The sequence below is a fragment of the Arachis hypogaea genome, chromosome 6 (genome assembly GCF_003086295.3).
Source record: "Arachis hypogaea cultivar Tifrunner chromosome 6, arahy.Tifrunner.gnm2.J5K5, whole genome shotgun sequence".
Taxonomy (NCBI): Eukaryota; Viridiplantae; Streptophyta; class Magnoliopsida; order Fabales; family Fabaceae; genus Arachis; species Arachis hypogaea.
In genome coordinates, this window is record NC_092041.1 from 114,679,087 (window position 1) to 114,695,131 (window position 16,045).

A 16,045-nucleotide genomic window follows, 5' to 3' on the forward strand; every position below is an offset into this window, starting at 1 on the left:
GACACACCGACACGACAACTCAGTAAAGTGTCCTTGCTTCATAGAGTAATTCTCATTCAATCAGCTATAGAAATTTATTTGTCGTTTTTATATTTGGAGATTAATTTTGTCAAGATATTATTTTTGTAGTTTCCCATATAGAACTTTAAGCATTATATTATGAGACCAACATCTTTTAAGAGCTCTCTATGGTTTGTTATTTATTTATTTATTTTACAGTTAAGAGCTCTCTGTTGAGATGGCCAAACTCAAATACTAATTAACTAATATAAATAAAACTCAAAATGTTCAACAATGGTAAATAACTTATTTACTAATAGGTTAGTTTCTGCTTCTATTAATTTAATTTAGATAAGTAAAACTATTCACTGAAATGGAAATCATAATTGTACAAAAAGACTGGCTCATAATTTGGCTATAAACAATCTTCTCTTGAAGGAAAACATCATATCCAACCTTTGTATACTGTCTACATATGTTCAACTCCGCTAATTGGTGTTAGCATGATTTTCAGTCAAATGTTAGTGGTAGTAGAGTCCATGATTACAGAGTGTTTGAAATGAAAAGAGATAAGTAAGATAATCAATTAACAGTGTTAGCCAAGTCTCTCTCAGAATCCAACATAAACAGCCTTGCAATTTTAACCCTGAAATTTGAAAATGGAGGAGTCCATAAAATAATCAAGAAGTTCAATAAAACAGGAAATTAAATTAGTGAATTAGATTAGGACCTGCTGGCTCATTAGTATTTCCACTGCCACATTAAGATCACCATCAGCAGCTGCCAGTGCTACCTCCACCTGTGTCTGAAAGCAGCCAAATACAAATGCATGAATAAAAAGAACTTATTTGTAGGGTTTAATCTACATTTGGTGCACATAATCCGAATCACACCTCATCAAATTTGAGAATATAATATGATGGTTAGTTATTTAATTACATATATGACCTGACAACACTCAACAGCACCACATATTGTTCAACCAGATTCTTTCTTTAGGTCAAAAAGTAGATTGAACTTATTTTTGAGACCAGCAATAAATATGAGAGGCAGACCAAGATTGAACAACAGATAACATTAAACAATTGATCTCATAACCTTATTCTCAGACGTGTGAATATAATTATGCCACAAAGTTTCAGGTTATTTTCTTGATCTTGGAAAAGAATTAGAAATAGTTTTTTACCCTGTCAAAGCCCATTGATACCAGTTTCTTAATCTCCTCTTCTGAAGCAGCTGCACCCTGCAGATGAACCACATAATGAATATCAAATACCCAAATGAAGCACAAGAAAATAGGATTAGTAACAATGGAATGTAAAGGGACCTGATGCTGTGGAACATTAGCAGCCACTGTTGCTACATTACCAGCTGAATTCCTGAATTGAATTGGAAAAATAAAGTGAACATTCAAACAGGTCAACACTCAACAACACAAACTTCCCAATATAGAATAGTAATCACTAATCGGCCCAAGCGAGAAACATTGTAATTTGATTTTGGCATAGTTCCCATTTACATTCATAATTGTTCATGTTGAGAGTAAAGGGCAATATTAAAATTATCAAACATTTAACACCATAAGCATCTTAGTATTGACACAAAATGATTGCAGTCAGCATATTGAAATTTTGCTTATAAAGCAACCACCATAAGTTATCAAGTATGCTCAACACTATCTCTCATACCTTCCTCCTGATAACTGTTGAGCAGTGCTGTGAGCAGATGACTCTAAAGGTTGATCAGGGCTGCTATTATCCAAGAGTCTAGCTTGAAGACTTGAATCTGAATTTAGAGCAGAAGCTGCTTGACCTTGACCAGAACCAAGGGCCCTTCCCCTCCCAGGGAACCTACTGTCCTCAGTTGGCTTCAAGGTATCAACCGAATACAATTAAATTTTATTGAGAATAACATGGCCATGAATGGATAGAGAAACTAGCAATGGACAACAACTTGTATTGAGGGTAGAGAAAGTGGTCAGGTATACTACAGTTTAAGCTTTCAACATCACAATCCAATTTGACATAGCCCCAACAAAATAACTTCTTTCTTATGAGAGAAGAAACCCAATTTAGTTCTTCCTAATTAGAATTGTTCATTCAAGCAAGTATGTAACATTTCACACATTCCCAATAATGAAGTAAACTTCTGAAGATAAGAAAAGTACATAATCATCTTATATATAATCAGAAGTCAACTATAAGATAAAAATAATATTTGAAAACAAAGGAATCTATCTGAGTTTTGCCAGCTGATTTAAATCTTGGGAAAATTCTCCTCTCAAGAACTAGTTACACGACAAAAGAGAAGGAAAAATCAAGTGACTGAAAGAGTTGCGGGAAGTAAATAAAGTCAGACTAGTTTTGACACAGACTGTTAAGCCTATAATAAACATGTATTATACGAAACAATGATTGTTCACTGCATTGTTTTTACATAATGCACACATGAACTCTGCACAACTTCATACTTATATTCAGATAGCAACCAAGCTCATGCCAACAAGCAAGTAGTCCACTGGCACACCTAAGACAACATAACTAGCATACCTGTGCAGACACTTCTCTTTGCGGCATCAATGATGATAGGTTTCTCCAAACATTTCCAGAAAGTATTCCACTGCCAAGAAAGCATAGATTTAAATCAAGGCTTAGTATACACCAGTTCCACTGGCATGGTGCAATGTGAAAACTGGAAACCGTAGTACTTACCCAGAAGTTGAATTTCGGCTTGTATGTGTAGGGATATAACCCGAAGTATTTCCACCAGTGCAAACAATAAATTTAGGACGTCTCACACACGATGACTGAAAGTCAATAGGACATAGACACAAATAAAGGTTAACATATATCGCATGTACGCATATATTTTCATGAGGTGAATGTCTATTTGATGCTTTTTCTATTTTTCTGTTAATTTAAAACAAAAAAATATGGATGAAACCAAGATTTAATGCAGATGTTTTATAGTACAATTCCATCATAACTTTCTCAGTGCATCAATCCATGTCATCAATTCAATCAAGTAGTTAATTGAGGCAATATAAGGTTCAGAATTACATTAGTAATTACTCGAGTACTTTTTGTTGCTACAATAGAATCAACCAATATTTGCTGAAACATTGTGTTTATATGAATTAATTTAGCATACCAAAGATCTTCAACATCAGTTCACCAATCAAGCAAAGCAGTGCCAGACAAATTCGTCAAACACATTTCATGTTCGATAATAGAAGGAAATATAGGAAGCAAGTCACATATCAAGAGAATAAAAATAAGTTTGCTAAGTCCAATCATTTAACAGAATAATGCAAGCTAATACATACATGCACACCTGGTATAACAAAACTATTACCAACTCCTCTTGAACATAAAAGTTACAACTTGTTGTAACATGGACAGATAGCAGAAACACATAGACAGCAAACTGGCAATAAATGGAAACAAAAAGCTCAGACATATAAAGATACGTACAAGCAAGGATGAAGCTTCAATGGAAGAATAAAAAGATGTCCCAGGTATTAGGATATTGAACAAGCCATATGTATCTGAAAATTTAAACACAGCAATATAAAAACCTGAGTTGAACCACTCATTATGCTAAAAAAAGAAATAGTGAAATCTGACATGCAAACCCAGATATAATGCCACAAAGGTGTCCAAGAAGTGAGACATTCTCCATGAGAAGCTGGAACACCACTAGCAAAAGGAATGGATACCTAAAGCAGAAATTGCCAATTTTTCATAAAAGTGAATCAACAAGATGAAGCAATCATCCCAAAAATAAAAATCATGCTCACCATTTCGCCGGGACGTTAAACAAGCCAAAAACACTGCAGAATTCAAATAGAATGTTAATAAATTCACTAGCAAACGCCAATAAGTTCAGATGTTAAGATATCAGATATATGATATATCAAGTGTATACTGTCTTTATGGTGAAAAACAAGTGAGGAAAAAACATTTCCATCTAAATTGGTTGTGACTATTTATAAAACAATATAGATGTCATAGTTACACTTGGTATCTAAATCTCATTAGCATCATTTCTACTCCATGATAATATTCCTATCTGATTTTAAGTAGCATAAGTATATCCCTATATGTGGTTTCAACCAAATTATCTTACAGGAAAAGGTGATTACTAACATATTAAACTGACTTTTTCAATAGTGGTTAATGCCCTGTACCAGCAATATTTATATAACCAACCTCCGAGATTGAGCTCCACTCAGGCTTGTCTCTATAACAATCATGGAAAACAGAACTCCCGAGAAGCCTATAGCACACTCATTCATGAAGTATTCCGACGATTGAATAGGATTGTGTGCCACCAGCAGTGCTACGAGAATGTGGAATATAGCATTGCTCGTGGCCAACAAAATCGTGACATATAGCAGGCGAACTGAACCCATGACCCTCTCCATCTCAGATCCCATGGGAACTAAGGCCATCATGTTGAAGAGAACATGAAGCAGTGAACCATGAAAAAGAATGGAGGTATAAATCCTGTAAACTGCATGCAAAACAGAAACAAAGCAAAGCCATCCGAAAATCATAACATGTAAGCAACCACAAATGAGAAACAATATTACAGCAACAGAATTAAAGCCAAGCCTATACTACCTTCTAGAATTGAATTTAACATGTTCAAGCTGAGAATTCAAAAAGCCACTAAATCAATTAACTGACTCTAAGCTTTATCCAATCAATAAAATACAAAACGATTCGAAGCAAAATGATTTACCTTGAAAACGTGATACAACAGCAGACGGCAAAAAGCATACCTCAGCAAATGAATCATATCCAACCAATAAACAAACCAAGTAAATAATTCCACAAAGAACCACAATAGCAGAAGTGAGGAACGGAATGCTTTCCCAATATTGATTCAGCCTAGTAGAAACCCCAGCCTGCGTCCACCAAGTATATCAATTTTACAAATTCTACCACATTGGCTAATAATTTTTGAAATCAAAACCTAATTCATTTGAAATTGAGAGGAAGAAATGGAAGAGAGAAGAGGTAACCTCAGAAACGATATTGGGTCGCATGTTTCTGGGTCGTGGCATGCACTAAAGTAAACAAGTTTGAGTTGTTTGTAGAGTTCAGTTGCTGATTTCGTGATTCAGCTTCTCAAATCTGTGAAATTCAATTCCTTGCTTCGTGGTTGCGTACGGAGGATCTGATCCAACTGCAAACAATTCCAGAAGCCTCGTACGCTTACCAACTTTCTAATATGTTTCAAATAGGCAAATTAAATTAATTAATCGTAGTTTACCTCGTCTTAAGAAAATAAACCTTATTAAACTCGTCGAAACTTTTTATTCAAGTCAAGGAATTTTAATTTTTACAATTTTAAGTTTTTAACAATAATTTTGCTAAGCATTGCTCATAAGACAATATTTAAGAAACAGGTTTCTATTACCTTATTGAATACATAGGTACTTAAAAGTGTATTTGAAACAGAAGAATTCTGAGGTTTGCCAACTGCTAAATCTTGGGCGAAATTTTCTTCTCAAAGTTAGTTACATTGCAAAAGAGAGGGAAAATTAAGCGACCAAACTAAACGAGTTGAAAGAGGTAAATAAAAGCAAGACTAATTATGAAAAGAAAAAAGCATTTATTACACTTAAGACTTGGGTAAACTATTATTTTGGTCCCCTACGTTTGGGGTGAATTCTATTTTAGTCCCCAACGTTTAAACTGTTCTATTTAAATCCTAAAAAGATTTGATTTGCATCAATCAAGTCCTTCCGTTAAATGGGTGTCAAATTATTGACGCCGTGTCCGACGTGGCAAGGAAGAGTTGATAGTGGTTAGTAAACGTGTAAGCCTTCCCGCCCTTGGACATAACGCATGCTGCTTACCCTGACTCTTCTTCTTCTACTTCTTCTTCTTCTTGTGAAGCACGAAACGCAGAGGAAAAGCCAGAAACTCTACCACTAGTCACTGAAAGATTGCGATTCGCAGCCAGAGAAGTGACATTGTCGTTCAGTTACGTTTAAGCTCCACAGCAGCAGTGAGTTTGAAACCGTTGCTTTCCGGGAGAAGATCGTGTCAGGTATTCCATTGTCAAATCTTATGAACCCATTTGGTTTTCATCTTAATGCGGGTTTATATGTAATGATGTATGTTGATGTGTGATTGTTTTGTTTTGTAGTTTCATATTCGTTTCTTGTTCTGTTTTGGAAGTCTTTATTTTGCCCTAGTGATTTTATTTATGCATTTCTGTTGTTGTTGGTCAATGTGAGAATTTTATGAAGTGTATTGTGTTTGTGTAACAGTTTGGTCGAGAGATGAGCTATTTTAGTGTCAAGATACACCATGGGGGAAAGTTCGGGTTTGATGGTGAACCTTTACACTATGTGGGGGGTGAGACTTCGATAGTGGACTACTGTGATGAAGATAGGTGGAGCAGGTTCGAGGCTATGGAGATAGTGCTCGAACAGGGATATGTGATAGAGAATATCGCTGCAATGTGGTATAAGTCTCTGAACGATGAAACAGATGTAGGGTTGAGGATGCTTCACACAGACAAGGATGCCATGGACATGGCTAGAATTGGAATGAGGGACAACATGGTGGAGCTTTTTGTTGTTCACAAAGATGCTGCTGCTACTACTAGGAAAGGCTGCACTATTGAGGAAATTGAAGAGATAGATGGTGATGAGGCTGCTGCACCCACTGCAGACACTATTGGGCCTGGTCCAATTGTGTTGCACAAGGCCCAGTTGCACAAGGCCCAATCTGTTGCTCAGGCCAAGGTGGGTGAGAAGCCCAATGTGGTGACAAAAGCCCAGAATGATGTGCTGGAGGATGGTGATGAAGAGAGGTCAGAGGGGTCAGATTTCTCAGGTGATGAAGAATCTGAGGATGATGACTACCAGCCAGGAATTGATGATGAGGGGGACAGTGATGAACAATGGAGTGAAAATAGCTCTGGAGATACTGATCTGCATGTTGCATTTGATGACAGCGATGATGATTGGAATGCTGATGGGGGTTTGTATGATGTTGAAGTCACAACTACAAAAGATCCTCAAAGGCCGAAACAGAGTGTTCCAACTGAGAGAGAACAAGGAGAGCAAAGTGGCAGTGTTAATAAGGGTAAAGAGCAAGTGGTGGCTGCTGGATTAAGGGATGAGGATGATGGGTATGACAGTGAGGGGTTGTGGGATGTCCCTGTAAGTGATGATGAAGGGGATCCCTTGTTCAGGAGGTACCCGGTGTATAAGGGATTGAAGAATATGAAGGAGTATAAATGGGAGGTTGGGACAATGTACGTAGATAGGAATGCTTTTAAGGAATGTGTAACGAGCTATGCCGTGCACAGTGGCAGAGGAATATGGTTCTCGAAGTGTGATAGCCACCGGTGCAAAGCTGTTTGCAAAGAAGGTTGCAAGTGGTTTGCTTACTGCCATAAGATGAAGCGAGAGGATTCATGGCAACTGACAAGCTGTTACAAGAAACACACATGCTCTAAGGCCACCAAGATTGGTATAATGAGTTCTCAGTGGCTAAGTAAGGCTTTTATGAAGAAGATCTGTGAAAACCCGAAAATCAAGTTGAGAAGTTTGATAAAGAAGGCTCATAGCAAGTGGAATGTGGATCTCACAATGACCAAAGCTGCCAGAGTGAAGCAGCAAGCCCTGGATGAAATAAATGGTACCTATGGAGAGCAATATAGGAGGATTTATGACTATGCTGCGGAGTTATTGAGGTCTAATCCAGGGTCCACTGTTCAGATACAAGTGGAGAGACCTCCTGAATTTGAGCTAGAGACACCACCTCCTGGTACGGACCTGAGACCACGATTTCAGAGGATCTATATCTGCTTGGAAGCTTGTAAACGGAGTTTCATGGTGTGCAGACCCATGATTGGCCTTGATGGATGCTTCATCAAGACTCCATATGGGGGTCAACTGCTAACAGCAATTGGATGGGACCCCAATGATCAGATTCTGCCAATTGCCTATGCTGTTGTTGAAGCAGAGACGAAAGATTCGTGGAGATGGTTTTTGTTGAATCTGTGTGATGATTTGGGAGTTGATAAGATCAGATGGTGTACATTCATGAGCGACCAACAAAAGGTAACTCTCAACCTAAACTTGTGTAATTAATTCTTTCTTTAATTCATGTCTTGCTGTTATTGACTGGTGATGTTTTTAAATTCTGCTTCAAAGGGATTGATCCCAACCTTTGATGAGTTGCTGCCTGGCATAGACCACCGTTTTTGTGTCAGGCACTTATATAGCAACTTCAGAAAAAGGTTCCCAGGTGTTCAGCTAAAGATTATGATGTGGAAGGCTGCAAAGGCAACATATGTCCAGGAATGGGAGAAGAGGATGAAGGAGATTCAGCAGGTTGATCAAGGAGCTTATAATCATCTCATGGAGATCCCTGCCAAGTATTGGAGCAAGTCCAGGTTTAATTATTTTCCTAGAGTGGATACACTTGTTAACAACATGTGTGAGTGTTTTAACTCTGTTATTGTAGAGGCTAGAGAGAAACCGATTGTTTCCATGCTAGAAGACATTAGGGTTTATCTAATGAATAGGTGGTCTGATAACAGGCAAAGTATAGTAACATATGCCGGAGAAATATTGCCAAAAATAAACAAGAAAATTGAAAGGGAGTTTGATAAGGGTGGGGAGTGGCTGGCCATATATGCTGGTAGGGACAAATATGAAGTGTCTAGCAGTCAGGGTAATAGAGCCAAGTTTGTTGTGGACTTAAACTTACATGAGTGCTCCTGTAGAAAATTTTAACTAACAGGTTACCCTTGTGAGCATGCCATGAGCTGCATTAGGAAAATGTGTCTAGATGTTAAGAACTATGTCAACAAGTGTTATAGGAAACAGACCTACGTGGACTGCTACCAACATGTAATCTACCCACTGAATGGACCAAATCTCTGGTCCCGGACTGAGAATGATGATGTGCTGCCACCAGTGTTTAGGAAACCAATAGGGCGCCCAAAACTGAGGAGGAACAAGACTGGTGATGAGCCACGCAACAATGGACCACTGTCTAAGTTAGCAAGGACTGGACAACAACAAAAATGTTCATATTGTTTTGCACTTGCTCACAACAAAAGAACCTGCCCTAGAAAACGTAAGATGGAGGCTGCAGCAAAAAAGGTAAAGTTGTTGTTGTCAATTTGATTTCAATTCCTTACATGTGAATGTTTATACTATCCCATTAACCCAATTTGTTGTTACTGTTTATAGCAGAATGCAACTGCACAAGCCAAGAAAGGGGCCAAGAAAGGGGCTGGCACAACTAGGACTCCAAAATCCAACAAGATCCCTGCCAAGACAACAACACAGCCAGCAACAAGACTTCAGCCAAAGAGGAAGAGCAGTACACAAGTTGGAGGAAGCCAGGAGTCACAGACATCATCCAAGAGAGCTAGATGCAGCAGCAGTGCCAGTCAACCACAACCATCAATAGCAACAGTCACTAGCCCATCAAGGAGGTCCCTGAGGTTCATGGCAAAAATACCACCTAGGGCCTGGAAGGCATTGGGATGAAGAACATAGTAGATTTTAGTGATTCCATCTGTTTTGTAATGAATCTGTCAATGACCAAGGACTAATGTCCCTGTGATACTTTAGACACCCTACTTTAAGACTACTACTGTTATGTTGATCTCTTTTGTGTTGTTACCTTTTCATGGTTATATGTAAGGCTTGTTTGGATATTGTTATGGTTAAGAGAAGCTACTTTAAGACTTCTCCATTATCTAATGAATTACATGAATTTTCAGCAGCAAAGGTTATGTGAATTGGCAAATTAAGCCTTGTTTTTATTAGTAGATAAAACTGAAATAAACTTGTACATAGCCAAATAATGTATGTCACAATACAGGAACTCATTGCTATTCATTTCAATCAAAAACCTTACAATGTTTACAGCAAATGGCTTTACAGACACAGCCACAAAAAAATTTCATTCTCTTTACATTACTGTTATCACCCAACTGTATGTCAATTTTTTCAATCCCTAAACAATTGACATTCCCTACAAACCAGGGGACAACAACAGAATGGCAAAAATAAACAAAATGCTAACCCCCTAAACATCAATTGAGTCGATCACATAGCAGCAGCCCAGCCAGTATCCATCCAACAATTCCAACACCAAGTGCCAATGCAAACTTCCTTTCAGCTTTCTGCAGTTCTTCTTTCAACGAGCTTGCTTTGTTCTTCAGTCTTTGAATTTGTGGATCTTGTCCTTCAGGCTCTGCCCAAGCAAAATAATCGCATCCATCTCCTATCTGTTCTCAACCAAACCAACACGAACACACCAGCACGAACACACCAAACACTTCAGATCCTTCAAACACTAACACCCAATGCTATTTTCAAACAGGAGACAGAAAAGATGAGACTCACCTGAAAGTTGACGCAGCCCCAGAATCTTCTTCCTGGGTTCTCCGCTGTAGATGACGTGCGCAATACCGGTCTCTCTCCACAGAAGCAAGTCCTCCTTCTCCCACGACTCTTGGTGCTGCTACGCGAACCTTGGGAGGACGACTGGGTAGCCATTCTCATTCTCAGCAGACGATTTTGATTCAACTTTGGGGATTAGGGTTTACTTATTGGACTGGGCAGCATTTCATTTTTCTTTTTTTTTTCCTGCTTCCAATTCCAACTGTTAACTACAGGCAAACTGCCAACTTTGCCACGTCGGACACGGCGTCAATAATTTGACACCCATTTAACGGAAGGACTTGATTGATGCAAATCAAATCTTTTTAGGATTTAAATAGAACAGTTTAAACGTTGGGGACTAAAATAGAATTCACCCCAAACGTAGGGGACCAAAATAATAGTTTACCCCTTAAGACTTTAATCTATAGCATCGACCACTGGAATAATGCTTTATTTATTATTCAAATTACTGTTAAACTATTTTGAATTATTGATAAATAATAAAAATTGAAAATATGACAACTTTTATTTATACATGAGTTTCAATCAAATGACATCAATGTCAATTTAACTGAAATTATGCAACTCATCTTTTTTTAAAGACTTCTTATACCACTCGATAAGCCTGTATTGAAAACGTTGTTACAAAACAATCTGTTGAGTTGAAAGTCCATGTTTTAAATTTCCACTTTGATTAACAGATTAGATACTTAAATTTATTATGTGCTCTTGGGGAGCAATTCGTTACACGTGGTAAGATTAAAGACTAAGTTAATTGTTAAGTCATTAGGCATTTGCTTTGAGATTATTCGTTTCCTGCTATTATAACTTGTAGTTCTGATTCTAACGACATGATTATGAATCAATGGGCACACCTAATGTCACAATATAATGATGAACTTTTTTTCCAGGAACAACTATGATTATAAAATTAGGTCAAGGTTTGAAATCCATCAGGGGATAAACTAAACAATTCCGTAATAATTAAAGAAAGCAGGGGCAAGAAACTCTAGTAGACTACTGACATTGGAAACGAAAATCTCGAAGCAACAAAATTGTTCATGACATGTAAATCCAGCAAAATAATAGCGAGTAAAGACCATACGCAAAAGTATATCCACCTTGTTTGGGAATAACACCTCTTTTTAATAAATGATGCTGAAAAAACAAAACAAAATAATTCTCATCACTAAGGCTACTTCCAAAAGCGGCTTAACGATTAGCCTTGGCGACTCTCTCTATCTCATCCTTTTTCTTGATAGCATAGCTGAAATGGAAATATTAATTTCAGCATTCATTAGTGTATGATGAAGAGTAAATGTAATAACGTAACTTTCCTGTCACTACACAGACAAAGAATTGCACCTATTATATTAATAGATTTAAATTATAGATTACCTATTCGATGAACCTTTTGCTGCATTAATAAGTTCATCAGCCAAGCATTCGGCAATTGTCTTAATGTTCCTGAAAGCAGCTTCTCGTGCACCTGTTGTTAGAAGATAGATGGCCTGATTGACACGGCGAAGAGGCGAGATATCAACAGCCTGCCTCCTAACAACTCCAGCAGACCCAATACGAGTTGCATCTTCACGAGGACCACTGAATAAGAAGATAGAATTCATATAAGTCAGCTTTAATAGTGTCAAAGAATTTCTCTTTGATGAAAATGCTGAAACATGAATTTGGTGAAATGTGAGCACTTTAATAAATTCAAGCAACAACCCATATTTAAAAGTTAAAAAAAAATGTATTCCACAGAAGAATTTTACATAATCAATCATGACAAAGCAAAAAATTTTCCCAGACAAGGGGAGAAAAACTACAATCCCATGAACTAGTATAATTTAGGAGAATGATCAGATAGAGCTAATACAAAATGCCATCATCCAGGCCATCAAACCAATAGGGAAACAATTAATCATCATTTCATTCTCCTGTACTAAAGGTTTCATTAAGTTGAAATTTATTTCAAAATTACACATAGTACAGAAATAACAGCAGAATGCACTAGTACAAAAGCAATAGAGTCAATCTCCCAAGTAATAACAACAAAATCCAAAACCAAATTTTATGTGGAGAATAATCAGATAGAGCTAATACAAGAAGCCATCATCCAGGCAATCAAACCAATAGGGAAATAATTAATCATCATTTGATTCTCCAGCAGTACAGATTATATCGGGTTGAACTTTTTTGTTTAAAAATTACCCATTTTAAACAATGGCCAGTTGCATAAAAAGTTAAAATAAAAACGCATCAAATTCAGAACTAGATATATTTTCAACTGCAACTAAGTAATTATGCAATAATAACAAATGATGTGAGGAGAATGATCAGGTAGAGCTAATACATAGTTGCCATCATTGAGGCAATCAAACCAATAGGGAAAAAAACTAAACATCATTTCATCCTCCCAATTCTATCAGACTAAAACAAAGAAACGTATTATAACAGTCCATATAAAAACATATCAAGAGAAAAACATTACATAAAAACTAATGCTCTTTTGTTCTTCAGTCAATTAACAAGATAATATTTTATATCATTAAAGTTTCAAATCAAACGATGCATAATGGACAAGGAGAATGGTCAGATAGAGCTAATACAAAATAGCCATCATTCAAGCAATCAAACCAATAGGGAAACAAATAATCCTCATTCCATTCTCCGAATCCAAAACACAATACCAAGCAGAATTTTAAGGCAAAACAGCAAAAATAAAGAACAATTATCTTCAGTTCCCGCAATTTCATCACACACAGCACTACACATTCGCCTAGCATTAAGCCATTAACAAATTTATCCAGTAAGCCATAGCAATAAAAATCCATAGATCTACAGACAAATAATCACTACCTGTTGATAACGGCATCAACGATGACTTGGATAGGGTTCTGGTCGGTAAGCAAGTGAATGATTTCCATGGCGTGTTTGATGATCCTAACAGCCATAAGCTTCTTACCGTTGTTTCTTCCATGCATCATGAGGGAGTTAGTGAGCCTCTCTACGATCGGGCACTGTGCCTTCCTGAAACGCTTCACCGAGTACCTACCGGCGGTGTGGGGAACGTACGTCGCATGCTTCGACGGCGCGACTCCAATGTAATCAGCCAGGGAGATATCAGTCACCTGAATACAACAACAGAATTCCAAAACAAATCTAACATTTCAGATATTGTTTAATGCCTATAAATACAAAATAGTAGTAATAACAGAACAAAATTCAACTCAAAAAAGCCATTACAGAACCTACATTATTCTAATAGATCGAAAACGGAAAACAAGAACGGAAGGGAATGAGAATGGAGGACCTGGACGTCGTCGAAGCTCCATCTGTTGAAAAGCTTAACGTCGAGCTGTGTGGAATCAACTTCGGTAGGAGGAGGAGCAGCAGCAGCAGCAGCAGCCATGGCTGAAGAGAAAATTGTTCAACAGATAGGGTGAGTTAGGGTTAGATAAATCGAAGAAGTCGAAGGAATCAGAGAAGGAAGAAGAGTAACGAACTTGAGGAGAAGGAGGCGGCACTAAGCTTCGAAGCTCTCTCGCTCTTGTTGCAGCTCCGCTGTAGTGTGATAAACCCTAGTTTTAAGCTATTTATAAAATCGTTTTCTGAATCCCAAAAACTGTATAGAATTTAAGGAATAACATTTTTGGGCTAGGCCCATTAAAGTTTTAAAAACTTCAAACAACTGTTTTTGTGGATAAATCATAGGGTCGGCCCATATAAGATGGCTTTTCCCAAGACAGAGACCAACCTTATACCCTAAAAATTTCTTACCGGGTTTAGGTGGTCTTCTTGAGTGAAAAGATTATTGTCTAGTTCATTATAGTTTTATCACATTCTTAATTAAATTTTTATGGTTTGAAAATTTGTAATTAAATTTTTATATTAGAATTTTTAATTAGAACATTTTAACTATTTTTTGCTAAAAGAATGTATACTTTTTAAATATTCGTTTTTGTGTTTGGATGAATTATAGGATATTTTAAAAGTAAATATTCTATAACTATTGTATTTTTATGAAAAATAACAACCAGAAAAGATGTATTATAAAGTTTAATATTATATAAAAATCTAATTACAAACTTTACTATAAAAAATTAATTTAAAATGTCGTGAGACAATGGAAATTAAAGGGTAGATAGTCACTCTTTCATTGATTATTGAGGAATACTTCAGCGGTAAGCTAATTGAACACGATAACATGAATATTTGTAAAAGATATTACGACGCTTAACTCAAATAAAAAAAAGTGAATATAGTGATATATCTCAAAATTAGAGCATATTGGAACACTCGTATTTCAGTTGTTTTAACTGTTGATTTGAATTATAAAAAATATATATAATATATTAAGAGTAAAGTATCGTTTTTGTCCCCAACGTTTGGGGTAAATCCTATTTGTGTCCCTAACGTTTAAATCGTCCTATTTGTATCCCTAACGTTTGTAAAAGTGATTCAATGTTATCCTACTACCAATTATACTAACAAATCAGATTATATTTGTCAATTTCTCACTTGGATGTATTCATTCTCAATTAAGTCTCACTTGAATGTGTTCGATTTTAATATTATACACACTATTTGTGTTTAGATTCAATTATGTCCCTAGAAAAGTGAATTATGTAAATGTTGTAGGAATTAGTTTCAATATTTGATGAGCTATTTTTCGGAGTAGATCATCGATTCTATCCCAGACATTTGTATTCTAACTTCAAGCGCTCATTATGTATAATTGACGACAGGATAACATTGAATCACTTTTACAAACGTTAGGAATACAAATAGGACGATTTAAACATTAGGGACACAAATAGGATTTACCCCAAACGTTGGGGGACAAAAACGATACTTAAATCATATATTAATTAAAATCAACGGTTAAAACAACTAAAAAATTAATGTTCCTAGTACACTTGAAATTTTTTCTATTTTTATATCCTCTTTTGGGGGAAATCTTTATAAACCGAGCTAACATTGGGAATATTCAACCCTATAGACATATATAACTTGGCATTATTTAGACATAAATCTTTTTTCGATTCCTGTTTTCGAATTTTAAAATATAACCATTTTCCTAACTATATCTCAAGTTAGAACCGAATTGTAACTAGGCGGATATGATGACAATACATTTTTCAACAACTTATATTTTTAAGGAATAAACAAGAAACGCTTATATTTTTAATTCCAATTCTACAATATTGACCCTGAACACTTTAGGCCTTCGAACAAATTCCAGCTAGGCAACATTATTATCAATTTATCATGCTAACACTTGGAATGGAGGAAAATAAAAATATATAGGATAAAGTATTAAATTAATCCCTTTAGTTCTTAAAGTTTAAAATGTTCTATTTAAATCCAAAAAAGTTTCATTCAGTTTTAGTTTAGTCCCACTGGATGTCAAAAATAAATAATTAACGAAATGTCATACATAACTAAAAGAACAAAGTCGATAATCTAGAAAATAAGTACAAACTAAAAGAAAAAAGTCGATAATCTAGAAAATAAGTACAAACTCCAGAAACACAAAATTAATCGTGGATGCATCAATACATTATTTATCATTTTTCTTATAATTAAAATGAAATATTTTCTATA

General features: G+C 36.2%; 4 protein-coding genes and 4 non-coding genes across 11 annotated transcripts; 2 read left to right on the top strand and 6 right to left on the bottom strand.

Annotated features, from left to right (window-relative positions):
- Positions 1 to 410: 410 nt before the first annotated feature.
- LOC112755959 (rhomboid-like protein 15) lies at positions 411 to 5,591 on the bottom strand. Of its 3 annotated transcripts, none has more exons than XM_025804317.2 (13): positions 5,030 to 5,425; positions 4,747 to 4,912; positions 4,212 to 4,515; positions 3,800 to 3,832; positions 3,627 to 3,718; positions 3,474 to 3,547; positions 2,712 to 2,806; positions 2,550 to 2,619; positions 1,689 to 1,867; positions 1,328 to 1,379; positions 1,187 to 1,243; positions 731 to 805; positions 411 to 646 (listed from the first exon to the last, which is right to left on the bottom strand). In XM_025804317.2, exons 1-13 carry the CDS (start codon positions 5,069 to 5,071, stop codon positions 641 to 643), a joined length of 1,245 nt encoding a protein of 414 aa, XP_025660102.1. In that variant the 5' UTR covers positions 5,072 to 5,425; the 3' UTR covers positions 411 to 640. The 3 variants fall into 3 exon arrangements, with proteins under 3 accessions (XP_025660102.1, XP_072053892.1, XP_025660101.1); XM_072197791.1 differs by lacking the exon at positions 411 to 646 and adding an exon at positions 5,428 to 5,591 and having other exon boundaries at positions 719 to 805; positions 5,030 to 5,233; XM_025804316.3 differs by lacking the exon at positions 411 to 646 and having other exon boundaries at positions 719 to 805.
- Positions 5,592 to 6,283: 692 nt separating this feature from the next.
- Positions 6,284 to 8,785, top strand: LOC112755960 (uncharacterized). The gene is made up of 2 exons (XM_029293921.2): positions 6,284 to 8,092; positions 8,186 to 8,785. Exons 1-2 carry the CDS (start codon positions 6,299 to 6,301, stop codon positions 8,768 to 8,770), a joined length of 2,379 nt encoding a protein of 792 aa, XP_029149754.2. The 5' UTR covers positions 6,284 to 6,298; the 3' UTR covers positions 8,771 to 8,785.
- Positions 8,775 to 9,778, top strand: LOC140173532 (uncharacterized). 2 transcript variants are annotated; one of them, XM_072197792.1, is made up of 2 exons: positions 8,775 to 9,142; positions 9,233 to 9,778. In XM_072197792.1, exons 1-2 carry the CDS (start codon positions 8,798 to 8,800, stop codon positions 9,533 to 9,535), a joined length of 648 nt encoding a protein of 215 aa, XP_072053893.1. In that variant the 5' UTR covers positions 8,775 to 8,797; the 3' UTR covers positions 9,536 to 9,778. The 2 variants fall into 2 exon arrangements, with proteins under 2 accessions (XP_072053893.1, XP_072053894.1); XM_072197793.1 differs by having other exon boundaries at positions 9,236 to 9,778.
- A 1,658-nt stretch (positions 9,779 to 11,436) lies between these two features.
- Positions 11,437 to 14,027, bottom strand: LOC112755962 (small ribosomal subunit protein uS7). Its single transcript, XM_025804320.3, has 5 exons — positions 13,945 to 14,027; positions 13,752 to 13,852; positions 13,298 to 13,569; positions 11,837 to 12,040; positions 11,437 to 11,705 (listed from the first exon to the last, which is right to left on the bottom strand). Exons 2-5 carry the CDS (start codon positions 13,848 to 13,850, stop codon positions 11,651 to 11,653), a joined length of 630 nt encoding a protein of 209 aa, XP_025660105.1. The 5' UTR covers positions 13,851 to 13,852; positions 13,945 to 14,027; the 3' UTR covers positions 11,437 to 11,650.
- On the bottom strand, positions 12,292 to 12,373 carry LOC112762057 (small nucleolar RNA Z102/R77). Its single transcript, XR_003182416.1, has one exon. It is a non-coding gene; the product is annotated as a small nucleolar RNA Z102/R77 (small nucleolar RNA).
- Positions 12,519 to 12,600, bottom strand: LOC112762059 (small nucleolar RNA Z102/R77). The gene has a single exon (XR_003182418.1). It is a non-coding gene; the product is annotated as a small nucleolar RNA Z102/R77 (small nucleolar RNA).
- LOC112762058 (small nucleolar RNA Z102/R77) lies at positions 12,769 to 12,852 on the bottom strand. The gene has a single exon (XR_003182417.1). It is a non-coding gene; the product is annotated as a small nucleolar RNA Z102/R77 (small nucleolar RNA).
- LOC112762060 (small nucleolar RNA Z102/R77) lies at positions 13,025 to 13,107 on the bottom strand. The gene has a single exon (XR_003182419.1). It is a non-coding gene; the product is annotated as a small nucleolar RNA Z102/R77 (small nucleolar RNA).
- Positions 14,028 to 16,045: the final 2,018 nt, after the last annotated feature.

Coding starts and splice junctions, on each gene's coding strand:
- LOC140173532 (XM_072197792.1), top strand. CDS start 8,798: ATGAGCTGCATTAGGAAAATGTGTCTAGATGTTAAGAACTATGTCAAC. Junction 9,143..9,232: donor TGGAGGCTGCAGCAAAAAAG/GTAAAGTTGTTG, acceptor TACTGTTTATAG/CAGAATGCAACTGCACAAGC.
- LOC112755960 (XM_029293921.2), top strand. CDS start 6,299: ATGAGCTATTTTAGTGTCAAGATACACCATGGGGGAAAGTTCGGGTTT. Junction 8,093..8,185: donor TCATGAGCGACCAACAAAAG/GTAACTCTCAAC, acceptor TCTGCTTCAAAG/GGATTGATCCCAACCTTTGA.
- LOC112755962 (XM_025804320.3), bottom strand. CDS start 13,850: ATGGCTGCTGCTGCTGCTGCTGCTCCTCCTCCTACCGAAGTTGATTCC. Junction 12,041..13,297: donor GTTGATGCCGTTATCAACAG/GTAGTGATTATT, acceptor CTTCTTATTCAG/TGGTCCTCGTGAAGATGCAA. Junction 11,706..11,836: donor GCAAAAGGTTCATCGAATAG/GTAATCTATAAT, acceptor TTTCCATTTCAG/CTATGCTATCAAGAAAAAGG.
- LOC112755959 (XM_072197791.1), bottom strand. CDS start 5,071: ATGCCACGACCCAGAAACATGCGACCCAATATCGTTTCTGAG. Junction 3,719..3,799: donor TTTAACGTCCCGGCGAAATG/GTGAGCATGATT, acceptor TTTCTGCTTTAG/GTATCCATTCCTTTTGCTAG. Junction 806..1,186: donor TATCAATGGGCTTTGACAGG/GTAAAAAACTAT, acceptor GGCTGCTTTCAG/ACACAGGTGGAGGTAGCACT.